Source organism: Mandrillus leucophaeus, unplaced genomic scaffold (assembly GCF_000951045.1).
Source record: "Mandrillus leucophaeus isolate KB7577 unplaced genomic scaffold, Mleu.le_1.0 Scaffold1352, whole genome shotgun sequence".
Taxonomy (NCBI): domain Eukaryota; kingdom Metazoa; phylum Chordata; class Mammalia; order Primates; family Cercopithecidae; genus Mandrillus; species Mandrillus leucophaeus.
The window spans coordinates 154,637-180,303 of record NW_012101313.1 but is presented as its reverse complement, the minus strand read 5'-3'; the positions used below and the strand labels follow the sequence as shown (position 1 = coordinate 180,303).

General features: G+C 56.3%; 1 protein-coding gene across 1 annotated transcript; it reads left to right on the top strand.

The window, feature by feature from the left end:
* The first annotated feature begins 2,302 nt into the window (after positions 1-2,302).
* RET (ret proto-oncogene) lies at positions 2,303-25,011 on the top strand. The gene is made up of 16 exons (XM_011973193.1): positions 2,303-2,718; positions 3,940-4,135; positions 6,586-6,785; positions 8,781-9,039; positions 9,683-9,808; positions 10,436-10,546; positions 11,138-11,257; positions 12,069-12,325; positions 14,174-14,321; positions 16,006-16,113; positions 17,158-17,372; positions 17,672-17,794; positions 19,542-19,612; positions 21,194-21,331; positions 22,392-22,491; positions 24,081-25,011. The coding sequence occupies exons 1-16, from the start codon at positions 2,614-2,616 to the stop codon at positions 24,258-24,260; spliced, it is 2,457 nt and encodes an 818-aa protein (XP_011828583.1). The 5' UTR covers positions 2,303-2,613; the 3' UTR covers positions 24,261-25,011.
* The last annotated feature ends 656 nt before the right edge of the window (positions 25,012-25,667 follow it).

Genomic DNA, 25,667 nt, shown 5'->3' with positions numbered 1-25,667 from the left:
CTTCAACACCTCCTTTCCAGCTTGCACCTCCCTCAAGCCCCGGGAGCTCTGCTTCCCAGAGACAAGGCCCTCCTTCCGCATTCGGGAGAACCGACCCCCAGGCACCTTCCACCAGTTCCGCCTGCTGCCTGTGCAGTTCTTGTGCCCCAACATCAGCGTGGCCTACAGGCTCCTGGAGGGTGAGTGCCGACCTTGTGGGGCCACCCCACAGTGCCTGCTACTGCTGGGCTTGCTCTGCGAGCCCTTGACACAGGCCATCTGGTTTATTCTTCACCTCCATGCCATCAGTTCATTCAACATTCCAGAAGTACCTCTTGCATGCCTGCCAGGGGCCAGGTACTATTCTAGGAGCTAACGATATAACAATGAACACAACAGGTTGGAATCTTGCCTGCCTGCAGCTTTCATTCTTGTGGGGCAGACAGAGCGTCTGAGCATACCAAGGAAATTGGGTGGCTTCTGGAAGGAGCTAGCTTCCAGAAACTAGGAAACTGGGAAGAGGGAAACGCTGAGGAGGAGGGGAACAGAGGAGGAGACCTCCATTCCTCCATCGTAAATTGGGTGGTTGTGGTGGGGGCTAGCAGAGCAAAGATGGGAGGGTGCCGGGTAGGCAGGCCCAGCCCCTTGGAGGGCACTACAGTGTGACCCTCGTGTGCCTGGAGTGCACTGAGCTACAGGGAAAAGCTGAGGCTGATAGGGCAGAATAGTTCTGGGGCAGGGGACAGGTCTGGGAGCGCTTTCAGGGCTTTCTCCAGAGGAACATGGGGAGCTATGGAAGACTCTGGAGGGACGGAGTGCTGGCAGGACCTGTCTTAGTTTTGAAAGGATTAGCCAGACTGCTGTGTTAGGAATGGTTTGGGGTGGGAAGATTCAGGGGTGAAGCTGGGTGACAATCAGAAGGCTACAGGAGAAACCTCTGAACAGGAGGATGTGGGCTGTGATGCCGGGATGCGGGTGTAAGCTGAGGCATGGCAAGAAGCAGGCAGCTGCCGCCAGTCAGGGGGTGGGATGAGCTGGATCCCAGCGGAGAGGGGAGAAGGCAGCTGACCCAGTGCAGGGAGGCCCCATTTGACCATCTGAAAGTCAGGAAGTGGGGCTCAACCAGGTCACAGTCTGCACCCCTGGTAAGTGTATCCTCCATTCACACTAACTTTATCACACAAACATGGCAAGAATAGTAAAAATCTCAGTAAAGGAAGAAAAGCCATCACTCATGCTTCCCCAGATTCCTTTCATTCTCTGGGGCAGGGATAGATGTCTTTGAACCAGATTGTTGATGAAGCACTTGGTTTTTTGCATGCCGCCCTTTTCCACTAAAAATTATGTCATTAAATTTAGTTTAGTAGTGTTCTTTTTGTAATCACACTTGACAGAGGAAAGCATTATATGATAAGCATTTCCCACATGTGTAATTCATGTGCAAGGCATGGTTCTGCCTGGGAGGCTTGTGGAGTTGCCCCCCTCCTCCTTGGGGTTGGCTGTGGAGTCTTCAGCGGTGACCTTCCGCCTTCAGCATGCCCCCTTTTCTGGATTATTTCTGGAGGACAGATCGAGGGCAGGCTCACTGTAGAGTGTGTTGTGGTTCCTGGCCCTGCTTCAGGGGTGATGTTGAGCGCCAGCTGCCGTGCAGGGCACGGAGCATGCGCTTTTGCCTCAACATCCGGCCTTCAGAGGATGATCAGCCTGGCGACGCACTGGACAAGGAGTTGTAGAGTGGCGATGCACACTAGGCGGTCAGAAATCATTATGCGTTAATGTCACATCATACCCCAGATGTCCACCGTGTTTGTTTTCAAGTGGTAGAATCGTGGCTTTATTTCTCACGTTCTCTAAAATGAACATATACATAATTTAAAAAAAAAAAAACTAACATTTTTTAAAAAGCAGCCAAGGTCACCAATATGGTGAAACCCTGTCTCTACTAAAAATACAAAAATTAGCCGGGCGTGGTGGCGGGCGCCTGTAGTCCCAGCTACTCGGGAGGCTGAGGCAGGAGAATCGCCTGAACCCGGGAGGCAGAGGTTGCAGTGAGCCGAGATGGCGCCACTGTACTCCCGCCTGGGCAACAGAACGAGACTCCGTCAGAAAAAAAAAAAAAAAAAAAACAGCAGCCAAGGCCAGTAGCTGGCTCTCTAGGGCTGCAGTGCGGCTTGATCTGACCCGGAGCCACCCTTCCCCACACAAGGGATCGAGGCCGGGTGAACGGAGGGGTGTCCCAGTCCCTACCGGTTGCTCAGGGTGCTGGTCCCCGCTCTTCCCCACCAGCATGAGTGAGAACGCAGCTGCAGCAGGACGTAAGCGCAAACTCGTGTTCGGAGCGCTGCGCTCACCTGTGGAGCGGAGGAGGGGAGGCCTGGGTCCTCGGCTGGCGTGCGGTGTGCGCCCCGCTCTGACCGCAGAGCCCCCTTCCCGAGAAAGGCGGCTGGCCCGCTCCCGGCTGGCGATCACGCGGGGCCCCTGTCTGCTTGGTGCGCAGGTGAGGGTCTGCCCTTCCGCTGCGCCCCGGACAGCCTGGAGGTGAGCACGCGCTGGGCCCTGGACCGCGAGCAGCGGGAGAAGTACGAGCTGGTGGCCGTGTGCACCGTGCACGCCGGCGCGCGCGAGGAGGTGGTAATGGTGCCCTTCCCGGTGACCGTGTACGACGAGGACGACTCGGCGCCCACATTCCCCGCGGGCGTCGACACCGCCAGCGCCGTGGTGGAGTTCAAGCGGAAGGAGGTGCTTGTTCGCGCGTGCTGTGGTCTACCCAGTGTCTGTCTCCCGCCGCAGTTCGTTTCTCTGTCGGTTTAGTGTCCGTGTAGCCACCCAATCATGTGGCCGACCATTCACGCGTTCATTTGTCCTTCGTCTCCGTCGGCCCCCTCTGTCCTAGGGGGAGGAGAAGGGGGAGTCCTGTCAGCACCCAGCGGGGCCTTGCCTTGGGAGGCTGGGAACCCTGGGTGCCCAGTCTGGGACTGACCAGGATGAGGCCCGAGGGCTCGCGTCTGGGGCACACTTGTGCCGCTGCAGGCGGGCGCGGCGCGCTGCCCGGGCGGGGAGCATCTGCCGGGAGGGCACTCCCTCCTACCAGCAGTCAGCCCCCAACGGGAGGGCCATTGAGTGACCAGGAGCGGTGCCGGGAATTGGAAAGGGACAGGAAGGCGGATCGCCGCTGGCCCGGCCCGGCCCCGCCCCGCCCCTCTCCGGTTCGCGCTGATGGAGCGCCACCGCCACCTGCTGAGCCTCAGGCCTTCCTGCAACCGGCCCACTCCGCCGGGGCCGTGGGAGAGTGGGCGTGGGGACTGAGGTAGTGCGTTACCTTGTGCCGCTTCTCTGGGCACACCACGTGCAGGTTTGGCAGGGAAAGGAGGTCTGACCGAAAGTACACCTTGTGAGTAAAGGCTGTGTGGGCCTCCCTGGGCCGCCTAGGGGTGACAGCAGAGGCCTGGTGCGCAGAGCCATCCCAGGTGCCCCGCGGCTTTCCTCACAACCCCCTCCAGCCTGGGGGAGGAGGATGCTTCGAGCAGAGCGCTTTGATGTACACCTGGCCTCGGATCTCGGCTCTGCCATCTGTTCCTGTGTGACCTTGACCTGACCTTCACCCTGTAGGGCCCAGCTTCCTCAGGGGAGAGTGGAGGTGCTCATTCTGCTCTCTAGGGACCTTGATGGGACCTGCCAGCAGGGTGCCTGGGCATCAGCTGTAATTCTCCCTATAAGAGGTCTACATTGCACCTGTTACACAGAGGGTCAGTGGCTCAAGGAAGGTGACTGGGCCAGGCTGGCCAGTGACCCCGTGGGAACTTGAATCTAGGTCAGACAGTCCCCATACCTGGCTCTGACAACGCACACCTGGTCCACCTGTGGGCTGCGTGGGACGTGCAGCATCCTGAGGTCTCTGGTTTTGGGGGGTCTGAGGGGCCACTCTCACCTGCACTGACCAACGCCCTCTGCATCCTGCAGGACACTGTAGTGGCCACTCTGCGTGTCTTCGATGCAGACGTGGTACCTGCGTCAGGGGAGCTGGTGAGGCGGTACACAAGCACGCTGCTCCCCGGGGACACCTGGACCCAGCAGACCTTCCGGGTGGAGCACTGGCCCAACGAGACCTCAGTCCAGGCCAACGGCAGCTTCGTGCGGGCGACTGTACATGACTATAGTAAGAGGGGCTGGTGGCATGGCCTGGCTGGGCCCCCAGGAAATGAGGTGCTCGTTCGTCATGGGCAAGCAGCACCCCACACACATGCACACCTGGCATGGCCCTCTGTGGCCCAAGCCACTTCCCCTCCACCCTCTTCGAAGCACTTCCTGTGTCTCTGCCAGACCTGCCCTCCAGCCACCAGCAGGGCTTTCACCATGGGTCCTCTCTCCCTGAGCTGCACCATGGCCGACCCTGGCAGGGCCCTACCACACCCCCATGCTAACCTCGCCAGGGCTCACCACTGATTGCAAACATACATGTCACCTGAGGCTTTCCTCCCGCCCCTGGCACTCCATCATTGCCCCTAAGGTATCTCAGATGCTTAGGGATTATTGCTCCAGCCTTATCAGCTCTCTGCTAAACAGTCTAGTGTACAGAAGCAGCCCCGAGCCAGGTCAGGGCTTCTGAGCCCATTGTCCTGCCTGACTCCTGACATGTGCCACCATGCTCACCTGCTTGCAGGGCACCTTTCAGCTGAGGCCTTGCTTCCTGCCTCCCTCCCCTACCTCCTGCTGATTTCTCCTGGGATCGCCTTCCAAATAAACCACCTGCATTTGGGGTCTGTGTCTGGGGGAACCCCAGGCCATGGGTCCTTCGCCCCTTTCTGCCTGGCCTGGTCCTGTTCATTCCTCAGTCCTCCCCACCTCACCAAGCCTATGGAGGCCCCACCTGTCAGAAGGGAGACAGCCTCCTTGCCCTGGCACTGAACACCCTGTCTGCCAGAGTGCCCCTCCCATCATTGTTTCCACCGCATGAGAACTAGAGCGGCAGCACGCGGCAGGTACACGGACGGCATGACTTCCAAGACTTGGCCTGCAGGGTCATTGGGTCTGCTGGAGGCTCCTGCAGTGGAGGGGAGTTCTGCCATGCTCTGGGGGAGCTGTTTGGAGGGCTCTAGCATGTTCTTCCCAGGGCCTTGGTAATGCAGACCTTTAAGCCCCCATGTCTCACACACACACACACACACACACACACACACACACCCTGTTACCCCCAAAAAACGAAACTCTGTAAAACATTTTAAAGAGGTTTATTCTGAGCCAAGATGAGTGACCACAACCTGGAGAAAACGCAAACCCAAGAAACCTTGAGTACGTGGTCCCCAGGTCCAAGGTGGTGGGGTTACAGTTTGCTTTTATACATTTTAGGGAGACAGGAGTTATAACCAAGGACATAAATCAACACTTGGAAGGTATGCATTGGTTTGGCCCCAAAATGCAGGGTATCTTAAAGCAGGGGCTTACAGGTTAGAGGTACATGCAGAGATTCTTTAATTTACAGTTGGTTGAAAGAGTTAAGCTTTGCCTAAAGACTTCAGGTCAGTACAGAGGAATGTTAAGGAGGCCTGCTATGTGTCGCGTGATGCTATACAGGGTCAGGATGGAAAGTAAACCGCGTTATACCTGGGTAATAAAAAAAAAAGGTTTTTAACAAGATTTTATGGGCCAGGCATAGTGGCTCACACCTATAATCCCAGCACTTCAGGGAGACCGAAGCGGATGGATTGTTTGAGTCCAGGAGTTCAAGACCAGCCTGGGCAACATGGTGAAACCCTGTCTCTACAAAAAAATACGAAAAATTAACTAGGCGTGGTGGCACATGCCTAGATTCCAGGAACCTGGGAGGCTGAGGTGGGAGGATGGCTGGAGCCTGGGCGGTTGAGGCTGCAATGAGATGCAACAGAGCAAGACTCTGTCTCAAAAAAGAAAACCAATGTTATGGTTTGTAGGGTGTTACTTAACCCTTGCCTGGCATGGCCTTAGGTCCTGTTTATAATTTGGTATCTTACTGCCACAAGAGTCTGTTCTGTCAGTCTTATGATCTCTGTTTTAATGTTAATGATGGTCAGTTGTGTCCAAACTCCAGCAGGAAGAGGGCCTAATAAGGCAAGTCCACCCTGCCTTCCTGTCGTGGCCCAGAATTCTGTTTTTAAGGTTTTTCTAGTGTCCTCTTGGCCAAGAGGGGATCTATTCAGTTGGTCTGGAGACTTAAGATTTTAATTTTAGTTTACAACTCGATACACAAACACCCCATACATACAGGCACAAATACCCTATGTACAGACACCACACACATGCATACTACACACTTACACATACCACGTACACGCATACCACACAAGCATATCATACACACAGACACCTCATAGAGTGCGTGCACATGCACACACACACACACAGGCTGCCTCAAACTGAGAAGGGTTCCCTGGACTTTCAGTTCAGCAAATCCCAACATTTGAACATTGGTGCTAACTTAGGACCAGCCCCAGGCCGGTCGCATGGCACTGTACGTGTGAAAGTGCATGTTTGCACCAGTGTGTGTGCAGAGCTGTGTCTGGGAAGAGGCATGCTACATATGAGGAAGCAGCCAGAGCAGCTCGGTGGTCATTGTTGTGCCCCCACCTGCAGGGCTGGTTCTCAATCGGAACCTCTCCATCTCGGAGAACCGCACCATGCAGCTGGCTGTGCTGGTCAATGACTCGGACTTCCAGGGCCCAGGAGCGGGCGTCCTCTTGCTCCACTTCAACGTGTCGGTGCTGCCGGTCAGCCTGCACCTGCCCAGTAGCTACTCCCTCTCTGTGAGCAGGAGGGCTCGTCGATTTGCCCAGGTGAGCCCACACCCACTGCCCGTCTGGGGAAGATTGAAGGGCCAAGGGACATGGGGGCACAGGGAGGCAGGTGACACTGCCTCTTGGCCCAACCAGCACAGAGTAGACTGGGTGGAGTCCTGAACCCAGGGCCAGGAGGTACAGCTGGGTGCACAGAAGAGGCCTGGGAGAGCTCACAGTGGGCGGGGCTAGGGGCTCCTTGGGCCTCTCTTTTTTCCCCCTTTCCATTCTTGGTATCTTTAAAATGCTTTTTCAAAAATGCAAGAGCAATGCTGGGTAAATCTACATATATGGTGACTTGGAAAAATCTTCCTGGTAAATTGGTAAGTGAGAGTGGCTTGCAGAGATGTTGGTCCCACGTGACTCCCTTTGTGCAAAAGCAGATCTTTCCTGACGGGGATCTGCAAGTGTGCAGAGATCACAGTGCTGTCCACAGTCATGCCCTCAGGGGGAGGCAGAAAACGCTTCCACTTTTTACCTTTTGTAACTAGGTTTGCTAAAAAGCGTACATTTATATTTGTCTTTGGAAAATAATGATTAGAAAGAGAAAACATAAAAGTAATAAATACTCATTAAAGAAGATGAGGCATGAGGTGTGATCCCTTCTGCCTGCAGGTGCCAGTGTTGCACGTCATGGCGTTCTTTCTGGGATGTTTCTCGTAAGCACTTATTAAGTTGACTTGAAACTGCAGCACGCATGGTCTCACATGCCGCTCTCCCTCGCAGAGCAGCCCGCAGCGCCTCCTCTTCAGAGGGCCATTGGCCAGTTCTTTCAGGTGGTTCTGTGCCCACATCAGCTCCTGTCAGCCACCTGTGTCCAGCCCATAAGGGAGCCCACCCTTGGACATATCCAAGCTCCCCGACCACCCACATGGCCTTTAATGGGAGAGGGATCAGAGACGGAGGGGCGACAAGGCAGAGGGACCTGGGGGTCTCACAGGGGGCAGGGCAGGAGCAGGCATTGCTGGAGGTGAGTCACCTGCCCTCTGTCAGGCTCAAGAACAACGAGGGCCTGAATCCCAGTCCAGCCTCAGCCTCACTGTGGTCTCACCCCTCTCCCCAGTTTGTAAAGCTGTGAATTAGGGACAGGAACCCTGGACAATTTGGAGAGTCACAAGAGAATTTGGAAGTGGGCTTTGTAGGAGGAAGTGAGGAGGCCCAGGAGGCTGGTTTTTGCTGTGGTCACATGGGCCTGGGAGAGCCCAGCCCTACTCTGACTGGCCCCTGTCTCACCATCTGTGGAACTTTTGGTTTCAAGCAACTGCAAGAGTTGCCATGAGGCTGAAAGAATTCAGCTGCCTGGCTCCAGGACCTGGCATCCCCAGGAGAGGCCCCTCTTTCCCAGGGGCTCTGGTCAAAGTCCCAGGGAGGCCCCTTGGTCCTGGCTCCAGGACCTGGCATCCCCAGGAGAAGAGGCCCCTCTTTCCCAGGGACTCTAGTCAAAGTCCCAGGGAGGCCCCTTGGTCCTGCATGGGCTGGGGCAACCATGCTCCCGAGTGTTGTGGCTGGGGTTCAGTGCTCTGACCAGGGGACACCAGGGCAGGGTGGACCTCTAAACCCTGTGCACTGAGGGAGGAGTAAGGGGTCCCCAGAGCACTGCTGGGGCACCTGGGGAGGAGCGTGGGAGACATTCTGGTGGCCTTGGTGTCTGAGTGAGGGAGAAAAGGGGAGTAAAGGGTTAAGTCAGGGCCTGCCTGGGGCTTTTCCTGCCACCAAACTGAACCTCAAGGCCCTGGGTTACTTTGACCTCCAGCTCCCAGGAACAGAGGCAGCTGGTGACATGTGGCCTGAGTGGAGCTGGGCAGGGCAGGGCCGGGGCAGGTGGGTGGGTCTGCAGGCTCTGAGGGGATGGAGGACAGGGTGCTCAGCGGGGCTGCTGTCTCCAGGTTCAGTTGGGGGCTGTTCCAGAACTCAGGCTGTGTGGGAACCTCTACCCTCAGGCCACTGCAGGCCGGTCCAGCAGCCTGGTTAAGGTGTTCCCCTGTGCCCCCCTAGATCGGGAAAGTCTGTGTGGAAAACTGCCAGGCGTTCAGTGGCATCAGTGTCCAGTACGAGCTGCATTCCTCCGGCGCCAACTGCAGCACACTAGGGGTGGTCACCTCGGCCGAGGACACCTCGGGGATCCTGTTTGTGAACGACACCAAGGCCCTGCGACGGCCCAAGTGTGCTGAGCTTCACTACATGGTGGTGGCCACCGACCATCAGACCTCCAGGCAGGCTCAGGCCCAGCTGCTTGTCACGGTGGAGGGGTCGTGTGAGTGCCTGCTCCAGGAAGGAATGGGTGGGCGACCTGGGGGCTTCCGGAGCCTGGGCCTGCTGCCCTTTGAGAAAAACAGTACAGCTGCAAGGCTTAGCTGGGGAGTGGGGAAGGCATGGACCAGCTTTACCCTGAGTGACCCAGCAATAAATGGTTGTCCCTTCCAGATAACATACAGGACCTTGGTTAAATTTGAATTTTGGGTAAACAACAGGCAGTTTTTTGGTATAGGTGTGTTCTATGCAACCTTTGCAGCTTCTCGAAAGACACACCTCCAGGCCCATCCATGCCCTCTTAGGAACATGCTGAGCAGCTGCCATTCATGCCATTCATTGTGTATCTGAAATGCAGGTCCCACAGGGCATCCTCAGCGTCGCTGGCCGAATCTGGCTGCCCTCACATCCTTCCTCCTGTACTTACCCCAGCCCAGGTGACCCCCGCTTTGTGACCATGATGTCCTGTACCCTGCCCTGTGCTCTGTGCTCCTGGCACTGGCTTTGCTGTCCTGGGTCTGCCACTCCAGTCCCCTTGGGCTCCATCTGTGAGGCAGCTCAGCTGGTACTGTTCCCTGTCCTTGGGCACTGGCTGGGCGCTGGACCCAGGCCAGCCCCCTGTGACCCTGCTTGTCTGCCACCTGCAGATGTGGCCGAGGAGGCGGGCTGCCCCCTGTCCTGTGCAGTCAGCAAGAGACGGCCAGAGTGTGAGGAGTGTGGCGGCCTGGGCTCCCCAACGGGCAGATGTGAGTGGAGGCAAGGAGATGGCAAAGGTAGGTCCTGGAAACGCCCGAGGGATGCCTGCAGGGGCAACGGCACCGGTAGAAACGGGGTCCTGGGGCCCTGCCAGCCTGGGGTGGCTCTCCCTGCTCCAGATCTGCTTCTGGCACCTCATCCCCCACGTGGCTCACGATGCCAGCATAATGGGCAGCAGTGCAGGGCTAGGGAGAGGGCTTGTGAATACAGCAAATGGTCCCCAGGCTGGAGTCACTCTGGACTTGGGAAGGTCTGAACCGAAGTTGGGATGTGCTGGGGACAGAATGGCCTTTTCTGGGAAGTCCTCGTCCAGGGGATGTGGTGTGGGCAGGGGACTCATTGTCTGCATCAGCCAGAGGCCAGCCTGGGTGTGCCCACCACCATGAGGGGCCCTCACTGTGCAGCCCTGAGAGGGTCCTGGCCGCTTTGCTGTAAGGGCCACCTGTGTGAGGAACCCCCCATACCTCCTCTCCCATAAGCTGTGGCTCCCCAGGATGCTTCCGCTGGCAAGGCTCTGTGTGTGGTGTTTCCCTGCTCAGGGCTCCATTTGCTCCTCCCTAGAGGGGCAGGATCGGCCTAGGAGGTGGTGGGGGCATGTGGCAGGGCTCCCACGTGGGTGACAGCCTGCTGTGTGTCCTGTGCAGGGATCACCAGGAACTTCTCCACCTGCTCTCCCAGCACCAAGACTTGCCCCGATGGCCACTGCGATGTCGTGGAGACCCAAGACATCAACATTTGCCCCCAGGACTGCCTCCGTAAGCAGGGTTTAATGAGGGCATGGGAACAGGTAGGAGATAGTAGGGGAAACCTGGATCCCACATGCACTTCAGCCAGAGTTGCCAGGGCTGTCAGTTTTATGCATCAAGCTGAGCCTCTTGTGCATTTCAGCGTCACCCTGGCCATGGGGAGGGAGCAGGGAGGGTCAGGGACGGGGGGAGGCAGGGACACACAGACTGTCCAGGTCCCTGCTGAGGCCCCAGAAATTGGCATACACAGATTTCAGAAGCAGAGAATGGTCAGTAGGGACACTGACAGGGAAAGTGTGGCCCTGAGCTAGACAAGGGACCCTGCAATGTGCTGGTCAGGCCACCAGGCTCCAGTTTTGGAGGCAGAGTCCTTTGTTCAGATGAAATGTTAGGAGGGGGCCTGGCTTCACCCATGGCTTCAGAAAGGCACTGTGACCGAACCCTGCCCGGCTGAGCCAAGCTGCTGGGCGCCTGGCCTCCCTGGGCCTATGCTTGCAACACCAGTTGGGGAGGGGGCTCCTTGGGACAGTGCCCTCGAAATATGGGGGCCTGGGGTGGTCAGGCACCCCAGGGGGCTGAGTGGGCTATGTCTGCCCTTAGGGGGCAGCATTGTCGGCGGGCATGAGCCCGGGGAGCCCCGGGGGATTAAAGCTGGCTATGGTACCTGCAACTGCTTCCCTGAGGAGGAGAAGTGCTTCTGCGAGCCCGAAGACATCCAGGGTGAGTGGGTGGCAGCCACGACCACCCCCACCTCCTGGGCCCATGGAGGTCTCAACAGCACATCTGAGGTCCCAACAAGGGAGGAAATTGCTGGGAGGCGAGTGGGCCCCATGAGACTTCCCTCCCTCCCTCTGGGCCTCTGTTACTCCATTGGTGCAACCCAGGAGAGGGGCCAGAGCACCTATAAAGTGTCCTCTGGCCTTAAGTTCTATGATGAACAGGCCAGAAAAGCAGTTCTTCCACCAAACAACTTGTCAGGGTGACAGGTCACTATCCCTGTGACCATGCATCTGGGACCCACCCAGGAACACATTTCAAGGTCAACAGGTATGGTGGGTGGCACAGCCACACTGACTATACTCAGGGATGCAGTTCTGCCTGAGCACAGGGACACATTTCTGGTATTGAGTTTTCCGGTATTATATAGCCCTACATCATGAGCCACTTAACATTTTCATAAAGAAAATGCCAAAGACATTTGGAACAGAGGAAAATTTTAACCTCCCCTGCCAGCCCTCCAGTGCCAACTGGTGTAGTGAGCATAGCCTCTGCTGTGTGACCTTGGCAGGCTGCTCAGCCTCTCTGAGCCTCTGTCACCATCTGTAAGAGGGCAATAGTAGTCTAGGAGGGGGCAGTAAATGGCAGTACCCATGCCCAATGGGGTGTTCTCAGGCCTTCCCACACCTTCATGGCCACTTCCCCACTGGTGCGGACATGGTTGGCTGGAGAGCCATGCGGTGGAGCATGAGCAGCCTGTACCCAGTGGTGCCAAGCCTCTGGGCCTGGAGCCTCACACCACCCCCACCCACAGATCCACTGTGCGACGAGCTGTGCCGCACGGTGATTGCAGCCGCCGTCCTCTTCTCCTTCATCGTTTCGGTGCTGCTGTCTGCCTTCTGCATCCACCGCTACCACAAGTTTGCCCACAAGCCACCCATCCCCTCAGCTGAGATGACCTTTCGGAGGCCCGCCCAGGCCTTCCCGGTCAGCTACTCCTCTTCCGGCGCCCGCCGGCCCTCGCTCGACTCCATGGAGAACCAGGTCTCCGTGGATGCCTTCAAGATCCCGGTGAGGGTCCCTATGGGGCAGGGAAGACCACCTGCCCTCCCCAGATGCCTTTCAGGGAGGGAGGCCAGCTGGGGAGAGGAGGCTATCCCGTGAGGGACTGCCAACACTGGGCAGACGAGGCCCGTGCTCTGCCCCTATTTCTGTAGGGTGCTGTGTGGGGACAGTCTGTGGGGTGGAACTATGATGAGGTGCTGTTCCCATCCAGGTGAGAGGCAGTGGTCAGGGTCGCAGCATCGGGCAGGGGAGCAGCAGTGTGGACGGAGGGACACTGAAATCAGAGGGGGGTGCCTCTCTGGAGAGCCTGGCGTGCAGGTCTGCGTGTGCTGCTTAGAGCCTCCAGGCTGTGCTGAGCACCCTGGAGCCTCCCTGTCCCGGCCAGGCCTGCTGTGTGGTGCTTCTGCCCTCTTCTGGTGGTGGCCTGCCCCTTCAGTGTCCCCACTAGCACTGTCCAGGGCGCTGGAAGCCAAGCCTCGTTCTGGGAGGAAAAGAGGCTCAGAGCCAAGGGTGTGAGTGAACGGTGAGCCATGCAGCTTATGGTGGCGTGAATATCTCCTCGGCAGGAGCCTCCAGGGAGGAAACTGAGCACCCAGTGGCCACAGGGCCCTGGCAGTTGCCATCTCAGGCTGGGAGGTGACCTGGGATTCCTGGGAGGGGCCACATCCCACAGCACAGCTCAGCCTGAGGCCTCGGCCCTGGAGCCTCCGTTCAGGCAACACCCAGCCCTCGGTAAGGGTATGGGCCAAGGAGGCCTTCCCAGATGTGGCCACTGCCACTTCCCCACCAGCTTTCCTAGTTGGTGGTTCCCGTCCTGGCCTGGCCGCAGCTTACTCTCGTGGCAGGCCTCTAGGATGAGCCTCCAGAGCCCTTCATAAACCCAGCGGGTTTGTGCGAGGCTGCCCAGGAAGGCCACACTGGTCTGGGCTGCTGCTGGCAGAGACCACCACCCTAACCCCAATCAGCTCCAGAGTCACACTCATCAGCAGCAGGTCTTGGACCCGTGACTCAACCTCAGTTTTTGAGAGGATCAGGTTGATGTCGCCCTCATGTGCTTACTGCAGTCTCTGGAGTGTGGTAAAGGGGTTTCCAGTGCCAGCTGTGGAGGTGACAGCCGCAGGGAAGCCATGGCGATGTTGACACTGACCTTGACTGTGGCTTCCCAGGGAACAGGGGGCCAGACCAGGACAGCCCAGGAGCAGGAGATCGGGGGTGACAGATGCCCATAGCTGGCACATCGGGGGAGGGTTCCTGGATCCTGGCAGGCTTTGGCCTCCCTGGTCAGAGTTCAAGCACTGGGGGTGGGGGTCTGGGAAGGCATCCGAAGCAGTCCCAAGTGGGCCCGATGTGTGGATAGAACTTTGATGGGAGGGCAGGGTGGTGGTGCCAGCAGGCAGAGTAAACAGGTACGTGAGGGCAGGTGGCAGCCCTGGAGGAGCAGTGGTTCCACACTTGGAGGCAGAACATGGTGGCGCCTTTCTTTGCAGGGGTGGCTATGTAGAGAAGTTGCCCTGGACACTTCCACTGTAGCCGGAGGTCCTGGGCTGGACCAGTGCTCATTTAGTCCTGGGGCAGCGGTCAGGGGAGACAGTAGACCGAGAGCCAGAGACGGTCAGAGTACTGAGTCCAAGCCATGCTGTGACCACACCTGTCATGTAGCAGCTCTCAGGGGCCTGGCTGTGGGGTCCTGCCCTGGACAGAGACAGGCAGCATTGCCTCTGGCTCAGATGACAGCTGGTTCTCTGCACATTGGAACTTGTCCATGGGGGCTCCTTTAAGGGTCTTGCCTTCTTCCTCCCCTGTCATCCTTACACTTTTCTCCCTCTTCTCCCACTTCCTTCATTTCCAACATAGGAGGATCCAAAGTGGGAATTCCCTCGGAAGAACTTGGTTCTTGGAAAAACTCTAGGAGAAGGTGAATTTGGAAAAGTGGTCAAGGCAACGGCCTTCCGTCTGAAAGGCAGAGCAGGGTACACCACAGTGGCCGTGAAGATGCTGAAAGGTACCTGCCAGGCACAGGCACAGTACACCTGGGGGAGTCTCTGGGGCGAGGGGGCGGGGTGAGGCCCCTCCTGCCCAGCATGGGACCCCGAAGAGCCCCCATTGCTGTTTTAGAGCGGCTGCAGTTGGGGGACCCCTCCCATGGACCACTTGGGCCTAGAGAAGCAGAGCGAGGACTTTGTTCTCCCTGGAAGGCTCTAGCGGTGCTGCTGTGCCAGTGCCACTGAAGATCTAAGCTTTAAACATTTAAAAAGCCCTTTGGTTTTGAGCTGATAGCCATCTTCACTCCAGTCTACCCCATTCATTCCTCTCAGCCCAGTGTCTCCTGGGGTCCTGGTGAAGAGACCACCAGTAAGGACTGGCCCTCAATCTCAAGAGACCCCCCCCATGGGCCTATCTCGCCTGCATGCCCAGTCATGCCACAAGTTTGGCTCTTGATGGGCACATGCACCTACCCGCACAGGCCTGCATGTCTGAGGCTGGTGACTGCACTGAGTGGCCCCCTCTTCTGTGGCCAGGCCCCAGTCCTGTGGACAGCCAGGCTGAATGGCAGTGAGGGAGAGTAGTTGGTGTACACAAGAATTATTTGCAGTAGTCAGGGGCTGCACAGCACAAGGTGCTTCCAGATGCCTACCCAGCCCCTCAGACTGGGTTCACCTCCAAGCCAGTAAAACCCTGGACTTTCCAGGGATACGGGGAGACCCTTGGATTTCCTTCAGCCATGCACAGCCCCAGGCCGCCCACACCTGATCCAAGGGGTCCTGGGGCCCCAACTCCCCAACTCCTCCTATGTTGGAAATGTCCTCTCCCTTCCAGACAATCCTTCAGGACAGAGGAGGTGGCACGGCACAGCTGGGCAGTGGGACAGCTGACCTGGGAGGGATGGCTTAGCCATGTATTCTGACTCTTGGAATACCTTCAGGCCCAGGCACCTGCTGGGCATTCCAGGACAGCACTGGCCACCTTCGGGACGCGTGTGCTGGGCAGGCCACCCCTGTGGTGCCTCGTCCTCTTTCCATCATGCCTCTACAGTTAGACTCTCTGGGGAATCATGCTGTTCATTAAGAATAAGCCAGAATGTCAGGTGTTCAGTGCACTGGTAACACTGTTTTATCTCAGGTGCTAATGTGGGTCTTCTTAGTAACTAACGGAGTTTGAGCTGCTGACATGCGTGTGTGATGGATACATCAGCAGCATGGGAGATGCCTGGGCTCCAGGCTGGCCATCTCAGACGGGAGTGGGAAACGGGGAGCCTGATCGTGGTGTGTGGACCTCCTTCATGGCTCTCCACCTTCTCCAGGGCCTCTTCCCACAAGTCAGCGTGGGTACCTGGGGGAGTCCCCTCACCTTTCCAGAAGGATTAAGGAGGGGGATTTCTGTGGACCACTGTCTTCTAAAGACGACTACAGGAACATAATGTCACATACACAGGTGGCCCAGCCCTGGGACACTGGGGAAAGATCTGGCATGTGTGGATGCTGGCTCCTCAGGGTGCTTCTTCCTCAGGGCGGATGAAGCCCCTGTCCACTGACCCCAAAGGCTGGGAGAAGCCTCAAGCAGCATCGTCCTTGCAGGCCTCTCTGTCTGAACTTGGGCAAGGCAATGCCGGTCCATCCTGACCGGTATGGTCATGGAAGAGGCTTCCAGGAGGGATCGTTTGCAACCTGCTCTGTGCTGCATTTCAGAGAACGCCTCCCCGAGTGAGCTGCGAGACCTACTGTCAGAGTTCAACCTCCTGAAGCAGGTCAACCACCCACATGTCATCAAATTGTATGGTGCCTGCAGCCAGGATGGTAAGGCGAGCTGCAGGGTGAGGTGGGCAGCCACAGCACCCAGGCTGGGGGCTCCATACGGCCCTGTTCTCCCTCTTTCTTCCTTTCCTGACTGCTCCTGCCCTGTTTCCTATTCTCCCTCTTTCTGGAAGCCTGGCTCAGGCCCCAGCCTGGAGCTTGTGTCTAGCTGAGTCCACGGGCTTAGTAGGCACTTCCCATCAGAGGGGCCGCGTGCTAGTGGCACTCCGTGGGCCCAGAGGGCTACTCAGAGGTCTCTGGTGTGACATTGCCATGTGTCCTCACCCAGTTCCGGGCTGAGCTCGCAGTGCAGGGAGCTCTAGGAATGGCCAGTGCATCCTGGGTACTAGGGTACCCTGGGTACCACAGGGCACTAGGTGTGCTGTGACCTCAGGTGACCCCAACCCCGCCCTGCGTGACAGGAACTTTGCCACCATTTCTCAGATAAAGATCCAGGAGACCAGCCTGGTTTGTTGGTTTTCCAAACCACCGTGCTGCTCAGGGGCTTCCCAGCATGCATGTGCGGGTGTGTGTGAGAGGGATAGGGAAACACCGGGAGCACGCAGTAGGCATTCTGCTCAGCACCAGTAGAGTTGGAGGCTGGACCTGGGGCAGGACAGGCGGGAACAGGGAGCAGGCTGCGTCCAGAGCCCAGCGCCAGGCGGGAACCCTTGCATCTGCGCAGGTCTCTGCCTCCATCAGCACCCCCAGCCTGCACTGGGGCAGGACCCAGGAGGCAAAAAGGCATGGGGTCCTAGCATCAGGGAGGGGTGCCTCCCAGGGCAGTGTCACCTGCCTCAGGCAACTCTAGAAGGAGGTGCCCACACGAGCAGCAGGAGGCAGAGAGCAAGTGGTTCAAGAGAGAACTGAGACTTCAAGGTCTTCGATCTCCACGGAGCTGCAACTGTACTGCCCGAGGCAGGGCTGTGTCTGCCCCCTTACTCATTGGGTGGCTGGGCCTGGGGGTCCTGCAGCCTCCCACTCCGGCTCCCGAAAGACCGGAGCTGCCTGACCCACACGCCCAGGGCCCCCTTTCTCCACCCCCAGGCCCGCTCCTCCTCATTGTGGAGTACGCCAAGTATGGTTCCCTGCGGGGCTTCCTCCGTGAGAGCCGCAAGGTGGGGCCCGGCTACCTGGGCAGTGGAGGCAGCCGCAACTCCAGCTCCCTGGACCACCCAGACGAGCGGGCCCTCACCATGGGCGACCTCATCTCATTTGCCTGGCAGATCTCACGGGGGATGCAGTACCTGGCCGAGATGAAGGTGCGTGCATATGGCTGTGCACCCAGCCAGCCCCGGTCAGGCCACACCCTGACCCACCATGTCCCTGCCACTCACATCCTGGCCTGCCACGCCCCCACCATGCCCCGCTCTAACCCGCCACACCCCTGCCATGCCACACCCTGACCCCACCACGCCCCTGCCATGCCACCCCCCTGGCCCAGGTCTCACCAGGCCGCTACCCAGGCCATACCCTACCCCTCTGCTGGTCAAACCAGACTGAGCCAGTGACCGCTGCCGCCGGGCCATGGCCTGAGGACTTGTGCTGTTTTTCCTCGCAGCTCGTTCATCGGGACTTGGCAGCCAGAAACATCCTGGTAGCTGAGGGGCGGAAGATGAAGATTTCGGATTTCGGCCTGTCCCGAGATGTTTATGAAGAGGATTCCTACGTGAAGAGGAGCAAGGTGCCCAGTCCTGGGGGTGAGGCAGGGCTCCCGGAGATCCCAGCTGCACCACAGGGCGGGCAGTGCCCTTGAGACACCTAGGAAAGATACCGAAGATTTGTGGAACTCTAAGTTTTTTATAGCCCTCACCCCAAATCTTTCTGACCCTGGGTCCCCAAGGACCCAGTTAGGACTCCGCTCAGCCTCTGGCATGTCCTTCTCCTCCAGGGCCTTGAGGGCACCCCTCCCCTGCAGCACTGACTGAGGTCCTTGCCACACTTTTCAGAGGCCACCTCATGCTGCGGAACTAACAGTCCTCTTCTGCAGAATAAAGGTCACCGTTCTGATGTGACCTTAGCTCTTTTCTCAAAGAAAGGTGGAATGAAATTAGCAGGATCGTCATTCTTTGCAGAAAGGAATGTACTGCTTTACAAGTGAGGCTTCTCCTGCACAAGGGCCTTGGATGCTGGGCTGGGTGAGTTTAGAGGCATAGGAACCCCCTGGACAGGATCCAGAAACGCAGCCCAGCTTTGTCCAAGGCTATGAAACAGGCAGTGGGCACCCTTGAGGACACCTGGTTCCCTACCGTGGTCCTAGTCCCAGGACAACTGCCTTGGCCCTCTTAGTTTTTCCGCCCATGTCAGCCCCTCTCCTGCAGCCTCCCAGTGGCAGCCCAGGCAGGTCAAGTTCAAGGGGCTGCTCAAAGGCCATGCTACCCAGATGTTCAGAGCAGACCCTGCTCAAAAAAGAAGAAAACAAAACAAAACAAAACACACACACACACACAAAAGGCAACTTCCTATGATTCAGCTTTGCTCTGAGGGGTCTGGAAAAGTCATTTGTGTTGCCAGGGGTTGTGAGTTGTTCAGTTTCTTCTGGGGTTTCCCTTGTGACAGCCGATCTCAGAACTGCTGCAGGGGAAGGGGTAGGGGTTGGCCCGGGCTCTGTGGAGGGTGTGGACACAGCCTTCCTGTTGATGTACTGGTCCTCCAGGGAGAGAAGCTGAAGGCATTCCTACACAAGGTGTGCAGGCTGCACTGTCACACACTGCTACCAAGACAGCCACAGTGCCCTAAGGACATAAATCCCTAATGTGTTAAGTAAAAGAAGTGACAGTAATGTTGTGTTACAACCTAAGGCACACATTTTAAAAATGGACTTGCACCTTCAGGCTTGTCTGTGGAGAAGCTGTTTCTCAAGTTACCCTGGAAAGGATTTGTTAGGTCAGACCCCAGCACTGATGAGGGATGTAGGAGGCTGGGGGCACTCATTCAGAGATACTAAAAGCACCCTGCAATACAATAAGAGAGAAAAAACAGCCTCCCCCAAGGCACACAGACAAATCCCTTCCCTCAAGGCTCTTTCAGTGTGGTAGCTGCTGGCAAAGTGCCCAACATGGAAATGCTAGATGTTGGTTTCCCAAACACATTGGCCCTCAGAACCCTAGCAGAGATCTTGCTGGAGGAGTTCCAGGCCCATGCATAGGGAAGCACTGCTCTACACCACCAGCAGACCTGTGTCGTGTGACAAACTGGCCCTATGTGGCTGTGGGCGGGCAGCTGACTCCCGCCAGCATCTCAGCAATCCCCAGGAGGTTCAGGCTGAAGCTCCGGCCCCTTCAAAGCTGTGTGTGGCCAGCTCTGTGCCCAGGAGTGTCTACAGCACTCTGGCTGCTGAAAGCTCAGGGATAGGGCCTGGCCTTCTCCTTCACCCCTCCTTCCTAGAGCGTCAGAGTAACTTAAATGTCTTTCTTCCATCCCCTCTTTAGGGTCGGATTCCAGTTAAATGGATGGCAATTGAATCTCTTTTTGATCATATCTATACCACCCAAAGTGATGTGTAAGTGTGGGTGTTGCTGTCTTGGGGTGGGGGTTACAGAAACACCCTTATATGTGTAGTCGGGTCACGACGCCCATCTATGCAGTTTGGCCAGGGAATTGCACTGGCCCTGAGCACCTGTCTGCAGTGTCAGCCCTCCACAATGACCCCCTCACTGAGGGGACTTCATGATGTATTCATGAGGCGAATGGCTGGGCCAGGCCAGGCTGCAGTTCTGAAAGCTCCAGTAGAGCATGAGAGCAGAGCAGGTGGCCAGTAACCCAGCCTCCCCCGCCCTTGCCAGCCCCACGCCTCCCTCTGGGCCCCTTGGTGACTCACAGGCCCAGCCCAGCAGTTACCCTCCTGTGGTCCTGAGTAGGGCTTTGGGCTCAGGCAGAGTGCCCAGTGACTTGCCCCCACCCACAAGTGGAGCTTGGGGACTCCACCTGAAGATGGCCTTGTGTGAGTTTATAGATTGGTGTGCCCCAAACTGCTCAAAGGTGAAAGCCAAAAATTCATTATTCAGGTCCAATGACAAGAGCTGATCACTTTCAAAACACAGGATTCTTGCCTCTAAAGTGTTCTATAGTCAGCAGAGGTGTGATGTGCATCTCTTTTTTTTTTTTTGATGGGAGAATAGGGTCTCACTCTGTCACCCAGGTTGGAGTGCAGTGGCACAATACTGGCTCACTGCAACCTCCACCTCCCGAGTTCAAGCGATTCCTGTGCCTCAGCCTCCTGAGTAGCTGGGATTACAGGCACGCGCCACCTCTCCTGGCTCATTTTTTTGTATTTTTTAGTAGGGACAGGGTTTCACCATGTTGGTCATGCTGGTCTCGAATCCTGACCTCAAATGATCCGCCCACCTCAGCCTCCCAAAGTGCTGGGATTACAGGCGTGAGCCACCACACCTGGCCAACACGTGCATCTTAAATACTGTGGGCTGTGAGCAACCATTTGGACAACAGCTTCCCAATTACATAAGCTGAGTGTAGGCTAGTTGGAAAAGGCAGAGAGAAAAGCATAAAGAAGAGACTGAATGTCACTGGACCACACCACACAGTGACCTCTGGCTGCCCTCTGGTGTGCTCTGTGGTGTGCACATGTATGCTTTTTATTGCCCTAAATGGGCTCATGCGATGCTGTTTTGTGATATGATATTGTTCCCATTGCACAGCAAGTTTTCCTTCACAGTTAAAATGTTTTTCTATAGCTTTTTTCCTTCTAAGATTTTATGAAATTTTCCAAGCACATAGAAATGGTGAAAGAACTATATAAGGCACTCTGAGTCTGGTGGTCTGCATTCTCACCCCTTTAAGTGCCAAACCTCATGTGCTTCTTGTGGGTGTGGCTGCTCCAATGGGAGTGGCTTGGGCAGGGACTTCAGCTTCATGGAGTAGGGGCCAGGCAGGCAGGCAGCCCTTCCGCACCTTCATACTACATCCATCTGAGCAACCAGACCCAGGCTGACATCTGTGAGCATCTGTGTTTGGGGCGGACAGGGTCAGTAGGTGCTTGGTGGTGGGGATTGACATCTGGGCCCCCCGGAGGGCACTGTGAGGGCCAGGTGGAGCCACTCACTGGTCTTCTCGCTCTCTGCAGATGGTCGTTCGGTGTCCTGCTGTGGGAGATTGTGACCCTAGGGGGCAACCCCTATCCTGGGATTCCTCCTGAGCGGCTCTTCAACCTTCTGAAGACCGGCCACCGGATGGAGAGGCCAGACAACTGCAGCGAGGAGATGTGAGCGGGAACCGGCTTTGGCCCAGCCTCACTTGGGAAGGGAGGGGACACCTGTGTGCATTCCCTCCCCATCCAGAGCAGCCCCAGGAGAAACCAGAAGTGGGGGCTGGGGAGTGGGCAGGGCAGAGGTTAGAGAGCCATCCTTGGGTGTTGCCATAGATGCTGGGGGTCCTACCCTGCTGAGGGCTGGTGGGCTTGCTAGGGGGTCTTATAAAAATGAGCGAGAGCAGGGACTGGTGCAATACAAGCTCGAGGGCTGAGAGCTGTCCCAGCATGACACTTGGGGAGGAGGTGGTAATTCCAAATGGCCCAGGGGGCACGTGTTAAGGGGTGCCTGAGTGGAGGTACAGAGCCAGGCAGGGGCAGCCTGGGCTGCAACCTGAGAGGTTGAAGTCTTTACACTCTTGGGAGAGATGGTCTTAGAAACCAGGCCGAGAACAGATGAGAAAGGGCTGCCCAGAGGCAGAGATGCTTGGTCCATGCATTCCATAGAGTGGGGCGTGGAGGGGGCATCCTGGGCCAAGAAGCCAGGCACCACCTCCCTGGGCCCCCAGCTGGTGGCCAGTTGGAGCACTGTGGTCTGCCTGGGCACCCAGCAAGCAAGGACAGTGCAGGACAGACATGTGATTGCCAAAGGTTCTTGTTTGTCTGTCTCCACACCTAAAAGCCCTCAGTCAATTCATCCTTCTTGAGAGTTTTAAGGACGGGCACTTATCACTTAGCTGCCAGAGCAGGCATAGTATCCAGTGAGCTGTTTACCAGTGTCTTTGCAAGGGAAGTAAAAATGAATCTCCCTTGGAGGGAAGGGAAGCCTATAGGATTCTGGACCACAGCTCTGGGAGACCTGAGCACAGTGGCCCATGGGCTGGGATCCTGCAGACAGGCCATGCCCCAGTCCCAGCAAGGCTCAGAGATGTCAGCGATGCAGAAATAGCTTTGGGGTTGGAGACAGAGCACACTGGGCCCAGGGTGCAGGGCAGGGTGCGGTGACTGTGGTGGGCTGTCCTTCCGAGACCTGGTCTTGCTTGGGTCACATTGGCCTGTCTGCTCTTCCCACCAGGTACCGCCTGATGCTGCAGTGTTGGAAGCAGGAGCCAGACAAAAGGCCAGTGTTTGCGGACATCAGCAAAGACCTGGAGAAGATGATGGTTAAGAGCAGAGTGAGTACCTGGGGCCAATTCCCACCAGCTGAAAGTGGCATGGGAGACTCCAGCCTCACCCCAGGCAGTGGTTTTAGCCCTCAGAGTTCCCAGTGGGAGGCCACAGTGGGATTGTGCAGAGAGAGACAGTCATGCTCTCCCCTGCGTGCAGACAGCAGACTGAACCCTTCTCAGGCCAGGCTGCTTGGGCTTCTTTTCAAGTCATGAAGAAACCAAGATTCTTGACATTTAGGAAGAGCTCTCTACAGACAGGCATGGGAGGAAAATATTCCAAAGCCAAAAAAAATTGTTTTCCATAATGGAAAATGAGAAAGTCGAGTTGAAGCAAGTGCCCAAAATTCAGATGCCCAGAGGGGAGCCCAGCTGGGGGAGGGCAGTGAGTAAGGAGCAGTGGAGACTGTGACAAACAGCCAGGCCCCTCCAAAAGGTTCCTTGCTGGGGTACCTGTGGCCTGCAGAGAAAGGAGCCAGGAATGGACCGGGTCTTCTGAATTTTACGAGGTTTATGTTGTCTCCCAGTTTTTATTGTTAACAATTCATTTAAATTTCCCAGAGCCGAATGTAGGCAAAACAAAGCTTATCGGGGGGTGACCAGAGTCAGCCTGCGTGCCTGGAAGTACAGTTTGTGAGTTCTACACATTTTCAACCAGTTTCATCAGGCAGCTGCTAGGACCCGTACTGTGTCTCAGAGGCTGGGAATCCAAATAAACAAGACCAGCACAGCCCTGTCCTCACGGGGTTTACACACAGACCTTGTCTTAACATTGGCACATTTACTGAATTGTTACTTCTTCAGACTTGGATAGCAGGATGCAGGACCTAGGACCCCGTAGGAACACTTCACATCACTGTCTCGCTTGGATGAAAACTCCCAAGTCCTGAGAATGCAGGGTTGTTCTAAACAGAAGTGATCACTGGTTCTGGCCTTCCTAGAACAGTGCTGAGAAACAGCCAGGAAAACACTGGGCCCCTCTGTGCACATTCAAGCTGGGCATTGAAAGGAGCAGATGCAAGTGGCCCCTCATGCTGGGGAGCCTGTGCCTGTAGCAGGGTCATGTGCACCCTGACAGCACTGTCAGATTTCAGAAGTCTCAGCCCTGACGTGATGTTCTAGATGACAGGGATCCTTGGGGAAAGCTGGAAAACATCTTGCAGGCTGGGGCTGCATCCTGGCATGTCGCTGCAGTGGGCTCCCCCAGAGCCCAAGGGTTTGTCAGCGGGCCAGTTCCCTGCCACCCGTCTCCGAGTTGGGCCAGGGGAGGCTGGATGAGGCATCCCCTGGGGCTGCCCTCCAGGCCCTGGAGATAGGACCCTGAGGGAGCACATTTCTGTCCCCAGGGAGGTGACTTTCTAGGGGAAGAGACAGAATAGACAACAACCAGGGGGAGCCATGGGGACCTCAGAGCAGGACCAGGCTAGCCAGGAGTCCTGGGAGCTCAGCGCAGCCTGGCCCTGGTCTCCCGGAGAGGCTGGGAGATTGTTGCAAGGTGGAGACTCAGCCAGAGCCTCTGCCCTGAGGGCGGCAGGGGACCTGAGTTGTGTCTAGTCGTGGCGCATGGCGTGGAGTGACCGGCCATCTCTCTCTTCTAGGACTACTTGGACCTTGCGGCGTCCACTCCGTCCGACTCCCTGCTTTATGACGACGGCCTCTCAGAGGAGGAGACACCCCTGGTGGACTGTAATAATGCCCCCCTCCCTCGAGCCCTCCCTTCCACATGGATTGAAAACAAACTCTATGGTAGAATTTCCCATGCATTTACTAGATTCTAGCACTGCTGTCCCCTCTGCACTATCCTTCCTCTCTGTGATGCTTTTTAAAAATGTTTCTGGTCTGAACAAAACCAAAGTCTTGCTCTGAACCTTTTTATTTGTAAATGTCTGACTTTGCATCCAGTTTACATTTAGGCATTTTTGCAACTATGTTTTTCTAAAAGGATGTGAAAATAAGTGTAATTACCACATCGCCCAGCAACTTAGGATGGTAGAGGAAAAAACAGATCAGGGTGGAACTCTCAGGGGAGACCAAGAACAGGCCGAAGAAGGCATTTCTAGGGTGGGAATCAAGTCATAGCACTTCTACTTTAACTACGTGGATAAATTTACAAATCTGGGGAGGTATTCAGTTGAGAAAGGAGCTGCCAGCACCACCCACCCTGCACTGGGAACACAGCCAGGTTCCCCCAGACCCCTCCTGGGCAGACGGGTGCCTCTCAGAGGCCACCTGGGACTGGCAAGCGTCCACGGGCCAAGCCTCAGCCCCAGTCCCAGTTGCATGTCCTCCATCCGGGGCAGTGAGATTGCAGGAGCTGGCCAGCCCTGGGAGGACACACCCCCACTGCTGTTTTCACATCCTTTGCCTTACCCACCTTCAGGACAGTTGTCACTTATGAAGTCAGTGCTAAAGCCGGAGCAGTTGCTTTTTGAAAGAACATAGTCTGTGGTGCTGTGGTCTTGCAATGGACAGTAAATATGGTTCTTGCCAAAACTCCTTCTTTTGTCTTCGATTAAATACTTGAAATTTTTTTCTGTTTCCTAACTTCATCATTGGTTGTTTGAAATCTTGGAGTTTCAAGCATTTTTTCAAGCTGAGACGGTTCCTTTTGCATGCCTTCTGACTCACTGACTCCTCACTGGCTTTGTGTCTAGTGCCACACTCCATTTGTGCTGACGATGCTATGAGGCTGGCCCGCGTGCGCCTTCAATTTGGAAGGTCCTCTTCTCCGTTGTAGGCTCCAGACAACAGACGAGTGCCTCCTTTATGTTAGAGAACGTTTTATAGAACGTTCCCACTGCAGTAAGCCAATGAGTGTAGCAGTGTGCTGTTGCCCTACACTGCCTTAGAAAAAGTTAAGCAGTTTGACAAATATACATCAGATTTGAGAGTCTCAAGCTCATAAAAGTCAAATTGGTAGTGTCTGTTAAGTTACATTTACCAAGAGAGCATATGATATTCCCTTAACGATAACAGTGTTTTTGGAAACCTGAAGCACAAAACCATTAATATAATTGGCACAGAAACCATGAGTTTGGTTTGAACATCAAAGGGAGTTTTGCCAAGGCCTTACTGTCTGCACTTGAAGTTTTGGTTCTTCAGTGCAGAACAAATGATCTGTTTTCATTTTTAGGCATGTCAGACCCGAACTGGCCTGGAGAGAGTCCTGTACCACTCACGAGAGC